The following is a 13,697-nucleotide window of genomic DNA, read 5'->3' on the forward strand; positions in this document are numbered from 1 at the left end:
TCGACCACCATTCTCAACCCACGGTTACTCTTCAAGGACTCCTATTTCCATCCTGCTATTCCCTCTTTCAGCCATCCTCTGCAGGAGGTAGAACTTCCATGATCCTTCCTAAAGAATGCCCTAGGAGCTGGGAAGGTGGCTCAGTGGCAGAGCGCTTGCCTTGCATGCCTGAGGCCCTGGGTTCGATTCCTCAGCACCACATAAGCAAAAAGAAAAAAGCCGGAAGTGGCGCTGTGGCTCAAGTGGTAGAGTGCTAGCCTTGAGCTGAAGAGCTGAGGAACAGCGCCCAGGCCCAGAGTTCAGGCCCCACGACTGGACCCCCCCCCCCAAAAAAAAAAAAAAAGAATGCCCTGAACCTGTTGTCACCAGCTTTCCATATCAGGAGATTAACACCCTTTCCCTCTCCCCTGAAAGAAGAAATCTCAGCACAATTATTTACAAAGATTTATTACAGCACAGGAGAGGTTCAGGTCTGGAGTTAGGGAAAAGGGGGAAGGGGGCAGAGCAGCTGGAGAACAAGGAGAACCTGGCTTCCCCACCCTATGTGCTCCCTGTAAGGATATTTACTATATATATTAGGCTGCATTCCTGGCATCAAAGCACAAACAAACAAAAAAAAGTAACAAAGCAGCTGCTGCCAGTCCATCTTCCAGGCACCCAGGAGGGGCAGGGATGATATGTGAATAAGTCCAAAATGTTGAGACTGTGGAGAAACATGGCTGAGTCCTGGACCCTATAGAGACCAGTGAGAGAGGTGGTAACTTGAGGTCCCCATAGGGGAGGGGATGAAGAAGAGCTAAAGACACCTGCAGGTTCTCAGCACCTCCTCTGCCCAGATCTTAGGGTCCTGCCCTGTGGGTCTCCGGTGCCCAGGGGAGAGGATCTGGGGAATAGAATGATTATTTCTGGTTTCCTGGTGTTTCCATTGTGGACTCTCTCATATCCCACTTCTCACTGGGTGAATGGAGGGATGACTGGCAGGGATATGTATTGGGTAACTCTGGGCATCAGCCAAATTTGGGCAAACAAGCACACACAGACCAGCCTTAGTCTTCTAGAAGTCAGAAGCCGCAGCCCTAGCAGATGTGGGGAAGGGTACAAAGCAAGATGGGGATAGAGTAGATTTCTGGGGAATAGTGATGCCTTCACTTCCCTCCTGGCAGATGCAGGACTGGAAGCTTATGTGCCAGGCTCAGGGGGACCAGGGCGCTGAGGCTCCTCCCCATGCTCTGTAAGGCAAGTTAGAGAAGGACTCAGGAGCTGGGTCCTGCCCACCAAGGTCCCCAATGGCCTCCCACTCCCTTCTTCAAGCTTTACCACTTAGTGCTCTTGAATCTTCTACTTGATCAGAACTCCCATCTCTCTGGGGCTCATCCAGAGGGGGTGGACGCTCCCAGGGCCCTTCCAGACCCTGGCCACAGGTTATCTTCTGCCCACCTGGAAAAGAGGGCATATAAGAACAGGTTCTGAGTGCCCATCTGACTGTCCTAGAGCTACAAACTACATCTAAGGGCTGAGACCAAGCTTTCTGAAACATAGCAGACTGCGTATTAGACTAGAATGCTCTCCCAATAACAGGCCATGTGACTTAGGTGTGTCAGCTGTCACCTTTCTGAAGGAGATTTTGTGTAAGAGGGCCATTACAGATTACCTTAAGTAAAGTAATACCTGCCTGGGCTAGTGCCAGCACTCAGAAGCCTTTCAGGTGTACTAGAGGTTATTGTTACTCCTTGATAGTCAAGTCATATGACCCACTGCCCTACTGCTTGTCCTGAAGAGATGTCTCTCACCTCCTGTTCTAGGGTTCTCAGTGGGAGCTGGTTTAACCCTTCCAGCTGCCAGAGACAGAAGCCCAGGTCATCTTGTCAGGGTGCAAGGGCTAAATGCTTCAAGCAGGGGACTGCAATTCCTATAAGTGATGGGCCTATAGGCTAGGAGTGGTGGTTCATACCTGTAACCTCACTACTCAGGTGGTAGATATCTGAAGAATTGTGGTTCAAAGCCAGTCTGGGCCAAAAAAAAAAAAAAAAAAAAAGTAAAAGCCCATCTCAGCCAAAAATGACTCCAGGAAGTGTAAATAGGAGAATTATGGTCCAGGGCAGCCCAGGCATACCTAAGCACAAAATCCTATTCCAAAGACAACTAAAGCAAAAAGGGCTGGATGCATGGCCCAAGTGGTAGAATGTCTACTGGATCCAATCCTCTGTCTCTAGCACTAAATAAACATTTGAACAAATTAGAATAAATATTAATAATGGACCAAAAATTTAATGTACACCTGTAGGAATAGATGTTGCACAACCTTGCATGGCCGGATATGGAAAAAACAACCCTGGGAAGGGGTGAGGATCCTGCTTGCTAGTTCTCTAGGCTTTGAGACTCTGTGAGGTGTTTGGACCTCTGTGTAGGTTGTAGGCCTTTTTCTGGTCCCCTTTCTCCCAGGAAGCTGAAATTGGATATACAAAGAATCAGATTGGTTTTTTTTTTCTTCTTCTTCTTTTTTTTTTTTGTCTTGGGGCTTGAACTCAGGGCCTGGGCCCCATCCCTGAGCCTCTTTGTTCTCAAGGTGATGTTCTACCTCTTGAGCCACCAGGCCACTTCCAGCTTTTTTGAGTAGTTTTTTGGAGATAAGAGTCTCGTGGGGACTTTCTAGACCAGGCTGGAGTCGAACTGTGATCCTCAGACCTCAGCCTCATGAGTAGCTAGGATTACAAGTGTGAGGGCTCAGATTGGTTCTTAAATCCTGGGTTCTTCATCCGGACACTAGAGGGCACCCTCCTACACCCCACCCTAGGAAGTAAAAGGAGAAAATAGTTCTAGGGCTCTGAAGAAGACAACCAGCTGGCCCCCTGAATCCAGCAGAAATCACACCACACAATCAGAAATGGGGGTTTGGGACCCCTTTTCCTCCCACCCCCTTGTAGCCATGGATGGTAAATCCTTTTGTGGGTCTATCTATCCTCAAACATTTAATTCTTAGGGAAGAGGAAGAGTATTGGGGAAAACCGGATGGGGAGAAGCTAAATCCAAGGTGGAGTAAGTCTAGGCTCAGGTATGGCCCAGTTGGAGGTGCCCTGTGGTGTCACTTCAGTGTGAGAAACTGGCTTGAGAGGGCTTCAGGATACCCAAGGAGCACCCACACTTAGCCTGTGGTGGTGGGGACCTGAATGTTGAAGCCCCTTCAGCTTACCAGACCCCCTGATGCTCTTCAGGACTTCAGCCTGGCTGTCCTCTTCTTCATCCTCTTCTTCATCATCCTCTTCTTCTTCCTCATCCTCCTCTCTTGGGTAACCCAGCTCCCGCAGCTCCCCCAGCTCATCCTCCTCCTCTGAGGCCAAGTTGCTAATGGTCTGCAGGTGGGACTCAGCAATGCGCTGCTGCACGGCTGGCACAAAGGGGACCCAGGAATGCAAGGGTCAGCCAGGGGTCTGAGGCAGATTAACGCCCTCAGGACCCTGAGTTCAAGGCCCCAAAACTATAGCCCAGTCTTCTGGGGACCAGACCAAACCAAGATGGGAACAGCAGGGGGCAGGTTCTTAAGCTGTCCCAAGATGTTGCCCTCCCCCCCAAAGACTCGCACCATGGGGAGCCAAGCTGGGCAAGACCAGGCAGGCACAGCAGCAGTTTAACATTCTCTGGGTAGAATGTTGTATTTCCAAATATTCCATATGGACAAGGCTGACCAACTTCAGCCTCAGCACAAGTCCCTGGGCCTGGGGCATTTGCCAGTTTCCCTGCTTATCCCGACCTTCTCTGCACTCTGTGTCCCCTCCACCATACTGCCTAGTCTTAGATGCCAATTCACATGCCCTGCCCCAGACTCCAAGGGCAGGAATGTGACTGAGAGACTAAGGTCACAGCAGTTCTGTGGCTGGTGAAGTGTGTGCAAGAGAAATGTCCTACTCCGACACAGCCCCCACAATCTTGACCCACATCCCTAGGCTCCCAGTTCCCTCTGCAGTGACCTAGAAAGCAAAAAACACCCCACCAGTACCAATGCCTGCTCATATACAGCCTGGAAAGGGGCTAGGGTGGGCAACTAGAGAGGTTTGCCATAGATATGATGGGAGAAAGGGGCCAGGGCTAGAGGGAGTCTAGGGATTGGTGGGGACTGAAAGGATGTTGTGAGCAGAGACTGGTTCAGAATCAACAGGAAGCATGGACTGATGGGATTTGGAAGCAGGTGGGATACTAAGTTCACAGCTCCTGGAGCAGATGCTGCCCAGAAGGGCAGGGCCGCACAGTTTCTTAGCCCGCCAGCTGCCCCTCCCCTTAGCAGCCCAGTGGGTAGATACTGGCTGGAAACCTCTGTGCCGTGGACTGGGCCAGGGATTCTGCCAACTTGGGGACAGGCACAGAGGGTGCATTGTGTGTGCCCGCTGCCCCTCCCTGCCCCCAGCTCCCAGCCCAGCACCTCCCGCTGGCTCTGGGCAAGCTACCTAGGCAATAAAAGCACAATAAATCTCCCTGCCTCTGACCTTGGGGACTTGGCAAAGCTTCACTCTGAGCCAAGTGGAGCGTTGGAGCACCCCTGGACCCCTCTCAGCCAACTTACTTCAGTCTACCCTCCTTGAAGGGCTGTGGGGGACTTGAATCCTCCTCTTGGAGCCCCTGAACTTGCCAGGCATTTCCCTTGCCCAGAAATGGGTGAAGTCTGTCAAGCAAGGCCCTCTGGGCACAGAAGGGGCCCTGAGGCTGGGAGAGAGAGAAGGTGGCATCCTGGGCAGCCTTCTTCCCCCAGCCCAGGGTGGAGAATTCATTCCTGAGCCATAATGACAATAGGTGTGTGCAGCCTCTGCCTGTGCTGGTGCTCCGGAGCCTCCACACGCTTCATCCTCCCTTGGGTCTCCCTGGACCTTCTGGGGCAACCTTTTCTACCCCGGCTGTTTTCTCTAGCTTCTCTACTTCTGGAGATCCTGAATTTCCCCTTTCCTCCAGTCTCCCTTTTTAAAATCTGAGAACTCCAACACAGCCCCCAGGCTGTCCATCCCTCTTCTGACAGCTTTCTACATCCTGCCTGCCCCGACTTAGACTCTGAGACTAGCTCACAGGGGACTGGAGGTGAGGCACATTTTTGATCACTGTAGGAATACATGGGTAGGGCCCTGGACCTAAAATCCTACCCCAGCCCAGTTGCCCCATGCTCATAATCAAGAAACCAGGGAGAAGCTAAGCATCAATGGCTCATGTCTATAAGCCTAGCTACTCAGGAGGCTGACAACTGAAGATCAGGGTTTGAAGTCAGCCTTGGCAGGAAAGTCCTGTGAGACTCTTATCTCCAATTAACATCCCCCCAATAAAAAAAACATTAAGTGAAGCTGTGGCTCAAGTGGTAGAGTGTTAACCTTAAGCAAAAAAATAAGCTCAAGGACAGTGTCTATGCCCTGAGTTTAAGTCTCGGGACAGGAAGGAAGGAAAGAAAGAAAGAAAGAAAGAAAGAAAGAAAGAAAGAAAGAAAGAAAGAAAGAAAGAAAGAAAGAAAGAAAGAAAGAAAGAAAGAAAGAAAAAGGAGGGAGGGAGGGAAAAAGAAACCAGTGAGACCTGAGGATGTAGCTGGGGATGTAGAACATGATTCACCAAGCTCAAGGCCCTGGGTTCAATCCCTGCATCCTCCCCCAAGACAGGCCAGGAGACAGTTCTCCCCGCTTACATCTGCCCTGCTAGAGTGGGAAGCAGACAGCCTTCTTATGATATTTGTTGAGAAGATGCTCTTCGCCCTCATGCCTTTTTTTTTTTTTTTTTTTCAGTTGTGGGGCTTGAACTTTGGGCCTGGGCGCTGTCCCTGAGCTCTTCAACTCAAGGTGAGTACTCTACCCCTTGGGCCATAGCGCCACTTCCAGTTTTCTGGTGGTTAATTGGAGATAAGAGTCTCACAGACTTTCCTGCCCAGGCTGGCTTTGAACCAAGATCCTCAGATCTCACCCTCCTGCGTAGCTAGAATTACAGGCCTGAGCCACTGGCCAGTGGCCCTCATGCCTACTTTGAGTCCTTACACACATCCCTACAGATGAGAAAGTCCTTCCACACTGCCTGTGGCTATAGCTCTGCCCCTTCACTTTCCTGTCCTGGGAGAAGAAAAGGAACCCCTTCCTTTATCCCTCTGCTCCCAGCCTTAGCAGGAAGGCTGACAGCTGTACCTGTTGACCTTGGCAGGTGCTGGGAACATAATTCATCCAGCACCCTTCCGGGTCTCCCTCCTTCCTGCCACTGGAGAAGAGGCTGGGCCAGGCAGGAGGTGCCTCAAGCTAGACTTGAAGCAGGGGGTGGGGAGGCACCTGATGCCTAGTTAGGAGAAGTTCCTTCCTGTGCTCAGGCCTCACCTCCTTCTCCCTCAGGCCTCTCTCCCATAGCTCCTTGATCAGAAACCAGGATTCCAGGCTAGCCCTAAATCCCACTCTTCCCCCACACTGATCACACCTCCTGCCCCTTTCACATCTTCTTCCCTTTGTCTTGCTTACTTGTTGATTCTATGATTCTTCCAATCTAGGCCTAATCATGCCCCCTCTTCGAACTCTGAGCCTTGAAGGTAGACGGCCAGGAGCACAGGGATTTCTTACTTTTAAATTTTTAGCCATTCTAGGGGTGGAAATCTGAGGACACATGTATGCTAGGCAAGAGTTCTACCACAGCGCTACATCCCTAACTCCCAAATCCTACTTTTTCTTCTTCCTGCCCACCAGGGAAGCCTAGCATATATATGAGGTGCTCAGCAAGTATGTGCTACAGGAATGACTTTGCCTTTTAATACAGAAGGGGAGACAGACCAGGGGAGAGTCTAGGATGCAGATGGCTACAAATGCCAGGCAAACAGGAAGGGGGGATAGGGGAGTTCACGGGGAGAAGGTGCCCTCTGATGGGCACCCTCTGATGGGTGGTTAAGGAGGCACTTGCACAGTGGAGTCTCTTTTCTCTTGATGGCTGTTGTCATTTGAGGTCAGGTGTTCTTTTTCAACCCTATTACCTGCTTTTTTTATACCTTTTTCGTGTGTGTGTGTGTGTGTGTGTGCGTGTGTGCGTGTGTGTGTGTGTGTGTGTGTGTGTGTGTGTGTGTGTGTGTGCGTGCTTGAACTCAGAACCTAGGTGCTGTTCCTGAGCTTTTGTGCTGAAGACTAGCAGTCTACCACTTCAATCACAGCTCCACTTCTGGTTTTCTAGTGGTTAATTGGAGATAAGAGTCTCATAGCCTTTCCTGCTCCGGCTGGCTTCAAATGGTGATCCTCAGTTCTCAGCTTCCTAAGTAGCTAGGATTATAGGTGGGAGCCACTGGCTCCTGGCCAGTGTCTTTTGCAAGGGAGAGACTAAGAAAGAACAGGCTAGTGCCCTACCACTTGAGCCACAGTTCCACTTCTGGCTTTTTTTTTTTTTTTCAGGTGTTTAATTGGAGATCAGAGAGTCTTATGACCTTTCCTGCCCAGGGCTGGCTTTGACTATGATCCTCAATCCTCAGATCTCAGCCTCCCGAGTGAGCCAGCAGCACTCAGCTTCTGCAATCTGCTAAGACTCAACGTCTTGTGGGGCTTGAACTCAGGGCCTGGATGCTGTTCCTGAGCTTTTTTTTTTTTTTTTTGCCCACTTCAGCCACTGGCTCCTGGCAGCCTCTTGTCTTTTGTAAGGGAGAGACTAAGAAAGAACAGGTCTCCAAGTCAGGTGGTGGTGGAAGAAACAGTCCTCCCACCCCTGACAAAGCTGACATTTTTCCTTCCTTCCCCCATGTCAGTGCAGTCTCAGGCCTTCACAGGGCAGCCAGCCCTGAGGGTGGAGCGTCATACCTTTCAGTGAGGGGGGTGTATAGGCACAAGGATTGGCTCTCTTCGACTTGAGATGGTGCCCCTCTCCAGAGGCTCTCTGCAGGAAGAAGCCGGGTGAAGTGAGTTCCCACAGGCCGCTCCCCACCCCCACCCCCGTCCTCCTCTGCAGTAACCTGGTAGACTATTATAGCCTCTGCAGCTAGATCATGAACCTAAGCTGAGCCCCTCTCTACTTCACCCTCTGTTTGGACCTGTCAGTCAGACCCTGGCTCAGGTAAGACCTTAGGTCCAAGTCTGAGGGAAGAAGGGCTTGCTGGTACACACTGGCACCTGCCCTTTTCAGAGGTGGTGCGATTGATATGCTAATGTGTCCCGTGGCACCCCGTGTAGATGGCTGGCTCTGCAGGAGCCTGTCCACCTTGACCCAAAGGACCCAGGGTCCCAGACTTGCCCCCTTCCAGTGCCCCAGGAAACTCACCTGGTGCGGGGACGCCTCCTCCTCTAGGGGGAGGGATCACCAAATGTATCAGCAGAGGAGGAAGAAGAGAGGGAAAAAGAAAAATATCTGAGTCACTTTCTCCCAAAGACTCAGCCTCTGGGGAGAGGGGAAGTGCGCCCCTTTCCTCCTGGCGCTGCGAGGTGTCATGCCAACGCAAGACCCAGTGAAAGAAGTTGAGCCTTACAGACTTTGTCCCCTCCCCAGTCTTCATTCAGCTCTGTTCCTTGCTCACTGGACTTTGGCAGAGACCCCAGGAAGACACCAGAGTTGGGGGGGAGGGGTGTTAGCCCATTGGGAGCAGCCCTACCTGGGGAGGAGTGCTCTGAGAGCCGGAACAGCATGGCAGGAGTGGGTCTGCGGCGTCGGATCTAAGAAGATGGAGGAAGGGAGGACAGGAGAGACGCCCTAGGTATCCCTCCTGCCCCCCCACCCACAAGCAGCAGGGAACAGTGCTTTAGAGTCCACAGGGAGCCTTTGAATCAAAGACTGTCAGGGCCAAAGGAACTCAGTAGCCTACCCAGCCCCTTCCTCTACAGAGATGAAAACCTTGAGGCCCTTGAAAGGTTCAGCAGTGTGCACAGGACTAGAAAACCCCCTTGCTGACTCCCAGCGCAGGCCATCCCACGCCATGGCTACTCCAGAACCAACATCTTCCTTTTCATGTTTTCCCACAGAAGCCAAGCCCTCGTTCTCTCCAGTTCGTGTAGCTTTTGTGGCTGGAGCTGGATGCGGCTGTCAGGAACCCTCTGGCACCCGTATGACCCTGCCCTGTCAACTCCAGAGCTCAAAAAATGAGACAAAAAAAGCTCCCCACCCCCCCCCAAAAAAACCCTAGAACCAACTTAGAGGGGACTGAAGAAAGCCCTGCAGGCACCTCTAGCCTCACACAGAGGCTCAGGTGTAGGCCTGGGTCCCAGGTATCCTGGGACTTGGGTGTCTCTGTAGGCTAGGGTCGGCTCCTTCCTGCAGTCTTTATCAGGCCCCATGGAAAGTTACCTTCCTGGCTACACGAGCCACGTTAGACCATGGGGAGGGGCACTGAGCGCTCCCAACAGCTGCCCCAGCTTGGCAATCAGACCAACTGTCAGTTAATTAGGTCTCCTTGGAGCTCCAGGGAAATGCAGAGAACCAGGTGAGTGAGGCTGAATGTGTCACCTTCCCCCTGCCGGGCTTCCAGCACCCCAGAAGGAAAGCTGCTTAGGCGGACTTAACCCACCCGCAGGCCCCAGTCTTTTGGTCGCATTCTTACATCGCCATCGGAAGCCAACAGCATCTAAGCAACAAGTGCTCCCTGCTAGATTTGGGGGTGTGGACCTCTGTCTCCCCCTGCCTTGCCTTTGGAAGCCTCCCAGCTGGAGAAGGGATGACCTCGCCTCCTTAGGGTTAGGACGCCAGGAGGCCGATAGAAAGAGGGCAGAACACAGTTCCGGGGACCCCAGGCCAAGCAATGCAGGCTGGGACCGGACGCCAGCGGGGCCGTGGGTGGCCAAGGTGATGTCCCAGGTAACAGAGTCCCTGTGCGAGGAACCGCGCTTCGCTCGCGGGATCAGCTCCGGAGCTGGGCCCGGCGGTCCGGGGCGGTAGTTTAGGGACCGGGTCGGTGGCCCTGGAGCAAGCCGCGAGCCCGAAGCCTGCGCTCCGCTCACGGCCGGGATCCTCGCGCCCCAGCCGCGCGGCGGCCCGGGGCAGGGGGAGGGGGAGGGGGGAAGTTGCCGAGTCGGACGCGAACTTGGAGCGCTGTCCGGCGCCCCGGCCCCCGGGAGGGGCGCACGTTGGGGGCGATGCCGGGAGTGGGGCGCGACCCCCTTACCATCTCCACCTGGCGGGGGTCAAGCTGGCTGGGGGGCGCGGGCACCGAGAACTGGATCTTCTTGCGGTCCTTGGGGTCCATGGCTGGCGGGTGGGGTGGGGTCGAGCTTTGGGGTCTCCGGCTGCTTCCCGGCTGGGCTCCCCGGCACTGCCAGCCGCGCGGGAGACGTCGACGAGGACGAGGCAGGAGGAGGGCGGCTCCCGCCCAGATAAAAATACCGCGCCGCCGGGCTCGCCCGCCGCGCCGGGCTCGGCGCCCCCCGCCCGGGCTCGCCCGCCGCGCTCCCGCTCCCGCGCCCTCGCCGGGGCGCCCGCAGCCCGGCTCCCCCGCGCCGCCACCCGCTGCCCCGACCGCGCGCGCCAAGCCTCGTCCTCCCGCCCTCCGCTCTCCCCGGGTCTCCGCGAAGCGCCTCCCGGCCTTCTCCCACCTGCCTCGCCCTGCCTCCCTCTGCCTTTTGCGGGGTTCGCCCCTCCGGTGCCAGCCCCGGGGTCCCGGCCCGGCCCCTCGGCCGGGGACTGGCGCCCGGCTGCTCAGAGGGGAGGGCCTAGGGGAGGGCGGCCAATGAGCGTCGAGAACCGCGTCCTCTCGGGGCCGGGAGGAGGGCGGGGAGTGAGCGCCGGGTCCCCCGGAGCCAGCGAGCGGGCGCGCGGGGCGGGGTGGGAGTGCGCCCCCCCCTTGCCCCCCACCGCCGTCTCCCCGCAGCTCCGAGCTGCAGTACTGATGGGGTCCAGCGGGAGGCGTGGAGGAGGAGGGAGCCGGGACCGCGGGACCCCGGGGGCCTGACCACTGCGTGGCACTGCCCCTCCGCGTTTCCCGGGGGGCGGGGAGGTCGAGGACGGAGCGCAGCCCGGTCACGCTGTGAATGGGGGTGTCCTAGAAAGCGGGTGCGAGTGAGCGAGGTGTGTGTGCGTGCCCGCGTGGGAGGACACCTGTCAGTCATCCTGGCAGGGAGTCCGCGGAGTGCGTGCCAGGGGCCTGGGGTGCGCTACTTTGGGAGTGTGTGTGTGTGTGACTGGGGGAAGGGGGTCGGTGTGGGGTGAGTGTGAGTCTTGGTGAGTAAGTGTGTCAGAGTGTCAAAGATGTAGGTGTGAGTGGCAGAGCGTGGGAAGGCTTCGTGTGTGCGGGGGCGGGTGTGGGGGTGGAGGGGGATGTCAGAGGCTGTCAAGGTGATGGGTTTGGGGGGGCTGCCTCTACCCCGCCCCCCGCGGCCTGTGCGTGCAGGCGAGGGGCTTGGGGCTGGGAACTGTGAGTGTATTTCCGGGAGGGAGGAGGATGTGCCCCTGCTTTCACGTGTCTCTAGCCTTTTCTCTCCTGCTGTTGGGGGGGGGGGAGAGGACCGTGCCAGCCCAGGGGGCAGGGGGGGGGCTGCCTTAGCAGTACACGTGCCATCACGTGTGTGAGCTCGGAGCATTTGGGAACAGAGCTGGGGGAGAGAGGTGTGTGTGCTCATTCGGAGGTGTGAGCCTCCCCCTCTACGGAGGTGCTTGTGTGTCTCTGGAGGGGCGGGGAGGAGCTGCTCAGGCGGCTGGGGTGGCCTTGTTTGTCTGCCCAGACCCTGGGGTCTTTGCAGGGGTTGGTATTGCTGCCTGTGGGGCTCAGTGGGAGGGTCTGAATGCTTCTCTGTAGCACCCCCAAGGTGTGGTGGTGGTGGTGGTGGTGGTGTGTGTGTGTGTGTGTGTGTGCACGCACCCTCATGGGCCCCTGTTTGTGTTGGCTGTTTTATTTCCTGGTCACTCTCAGGGACAACAGGAGCCCTCCCTACCCTCCAACTCCACCAGCAACTTTTCCATTCCCAGCCTCGGTAGCATGCTGGCTCGTTGGCAGAGGGAGCAGGCCAGAGGAGTCTCATGGAAATGAGGTCAGGGGCACTATGTTCTGCCCCAGAGTCAGTGCCCACTGGGGGTGGCGGGGGTGAGGAAAGGGGTGGTGGGAGGGGCGAGCTCATGGGAATGGGGTATCAGGGCGGGCGGCTCAGCCTCCAGCCACAGGCCTGGCTGCAGTCCCTGCGTGTTTGTTGACTTATGTACTTGTTGGGAAACAGCCTGATGCCAGGTTGCTGGCCCAGGGGTGTGGGCATTTCTGGCAGCCCCTGGCTTGGCCCAGAATCCCTCTTCCAGATGGGGTGTGGTGGGGAATTGAAAAGTCTAGGTTGGCAAAACCTTCAGAAAGTAAATAAAAACAACCACTAGGCCCTAGGTGGCCCTGGGTAGGGCGTAAGGGAGAGAGAGAGAAAGGGACAGAGGACAGTTAGGTGGGCAATGGGGGGACAGGGGCAGGGCATAATACTCAGTGGCATTTCAGGGCCCATCGGAGCTGAGGACTCCTGGTTTGACCTGGAAGCTTGTCTGTAGAGGCTGCGCTCTAGGAGACCCAAGTCAGATAAAACATCTTTTGAGCCCAGGCTGGGACACCTGGGAAGGGAGTGAGGGGGGGGTCTTTGCAGAGGGGAAAAGGGTCTTTATCTCTGCCCAGCCTTGGCCCAGGCACTGCACCTCTGGCTTCTGAACCCTGAGGCCAAAGGCATGAGGATTGACAGAGGTCTGTCCCCAAGGGACAGGCAGGAAGAGGAAGAAGGACAGGCAGAAAGCTAGGAGGTAGGAAAGAAGGGGAGAGGTCGAAGGCAAAAAGAGAAAGACAGAAAACCCATGTGAGAGATGGAGAGACAAAGGGAGGTAGAGAGAGGAGAAAGCCTCACGACAGAGGCAGGAGACAGAGATGGAGAGAGAGAGTAAAAATAGCTCAGCATTAAGATAATTGCAGCTCACAGCTCTGCCCTCCGTTAGGAATTAAATGAGGTTTTATTACTTTGATTTTTCTCTCTTGGATCCTACGCCACTTCTCAAGAACTTGAGGAAAAGTTTTTCCGGTGGGCGGCCAGGTGGTGGGGGCTGTGGGGGCGACAGAAAAGGAAGAGAACAAGCACTTCTGGGAGCTGGGGGAGGGGTAGGCAGAAGCTTTGGGGGATGGGGGGATGGAGCCCAGCAAGGGATGGAGGAGAAGGCTAGGGCCAGACACATGGGGTGGGGGCTGAGAAGCAAGGGGCCAGGGTGACTTCCATTCACTCTGACTTGGAATTAATCATATGCAAATGAGATGTAAAAATAATATGCCACTCCTCAGTTATTATTCTTGAGTTAGAAGCACGGGTGGTGAGGTCCAAAGAACAAATTTAAGACCTTGTTTGACTTAACTCCAATTAACTTAACTATTAGGTGTTCCTGCATGGTCTAACAAAGTTTATGGTAGGGTGTCAGTTAACGCATCACACTGTCTTGGGGTGTGGTCTTCCCGCCTTTTGCCTTCTGGTTGTTGCCCCATGCCTGCCACAGGGCTTGGCATAGAGAAGCCACAGCAGCCACTTCTCTGGAAGGTGACTTTTTTTGTGTGGAGGTGCCAAAACTAAGCATTTGAATTCAGGTGCTGGGAGCTGACCCCTAGCTTTTTCATTCAAGACTAAGTGCTTGCTCTAACACTTGAGGCACAGCTCCATTTCCGTCTTTTTCAGTGGAAGAGAAGAGACTCATGGACTTTCCTGCCTGGGCTGGCTTCAAACTGGAATCCTCAGATCTCCACTTCCTGAGTAGCTAGGATTACAGGTGTGAGCCACCAGTGCCCAGTTGGAAGGTGACTTTGGAAAGGT

The 13,697-nt window shown here is 55.0% G+C and overlaps 1 protein-coding gene across 1 annotated transcript; it reads right to left on the reverse strand.

Moving 5' to 3' along the window:
* Positions 1–430: 430 nt before the first annotated feature.
* Positions 431–10,354, reverse strand: Ppp1r1b (protein phosphatase 1 regulatory inhibitor subunit 1B). The gene is made up of 7 exons (XM_070028131.1): positions 10,058–10,354; positions 8,555–8,615; positions 8,227–8,249; positions 7,770–7,845; positions 3,191–3,385; positions 1,318–1,437; positions 431–1,229 (listed from the first exon to the last, which is right to left on the reverse strand). Exons 1-7 carry the CDS (start codon positions 10,136–10,138, stop codon positions 1,180–1,182), a joined length of 606 nt encoding a protein of 201 aa, XP_069884232.1. The 5' UTR covers positions 10,139–10,354; the 3' UTR covers positions 431–1,179.
* Between the last annotated feature and the right edge of the window lie 3,343 nt (positions 10,355–13,697).

This window comes from Dipodomys merriami, unplaced genomic scaffold, assembly GCF_024711535.1.
Source record: "Dipodomys merriami isolate MVZ:Mamm:240054 unplaced genomic scaffold, mDipMer1.0.p SCAF_19, whole genome shotgun sequence".
In the NCBI taxonomy this organism is placed as follows: Eukaryota; Metazoa; Chordata; class Mammalia; order Rodentia; family Heteromyidae; genus Dipodomys; species Dipodomys merriami.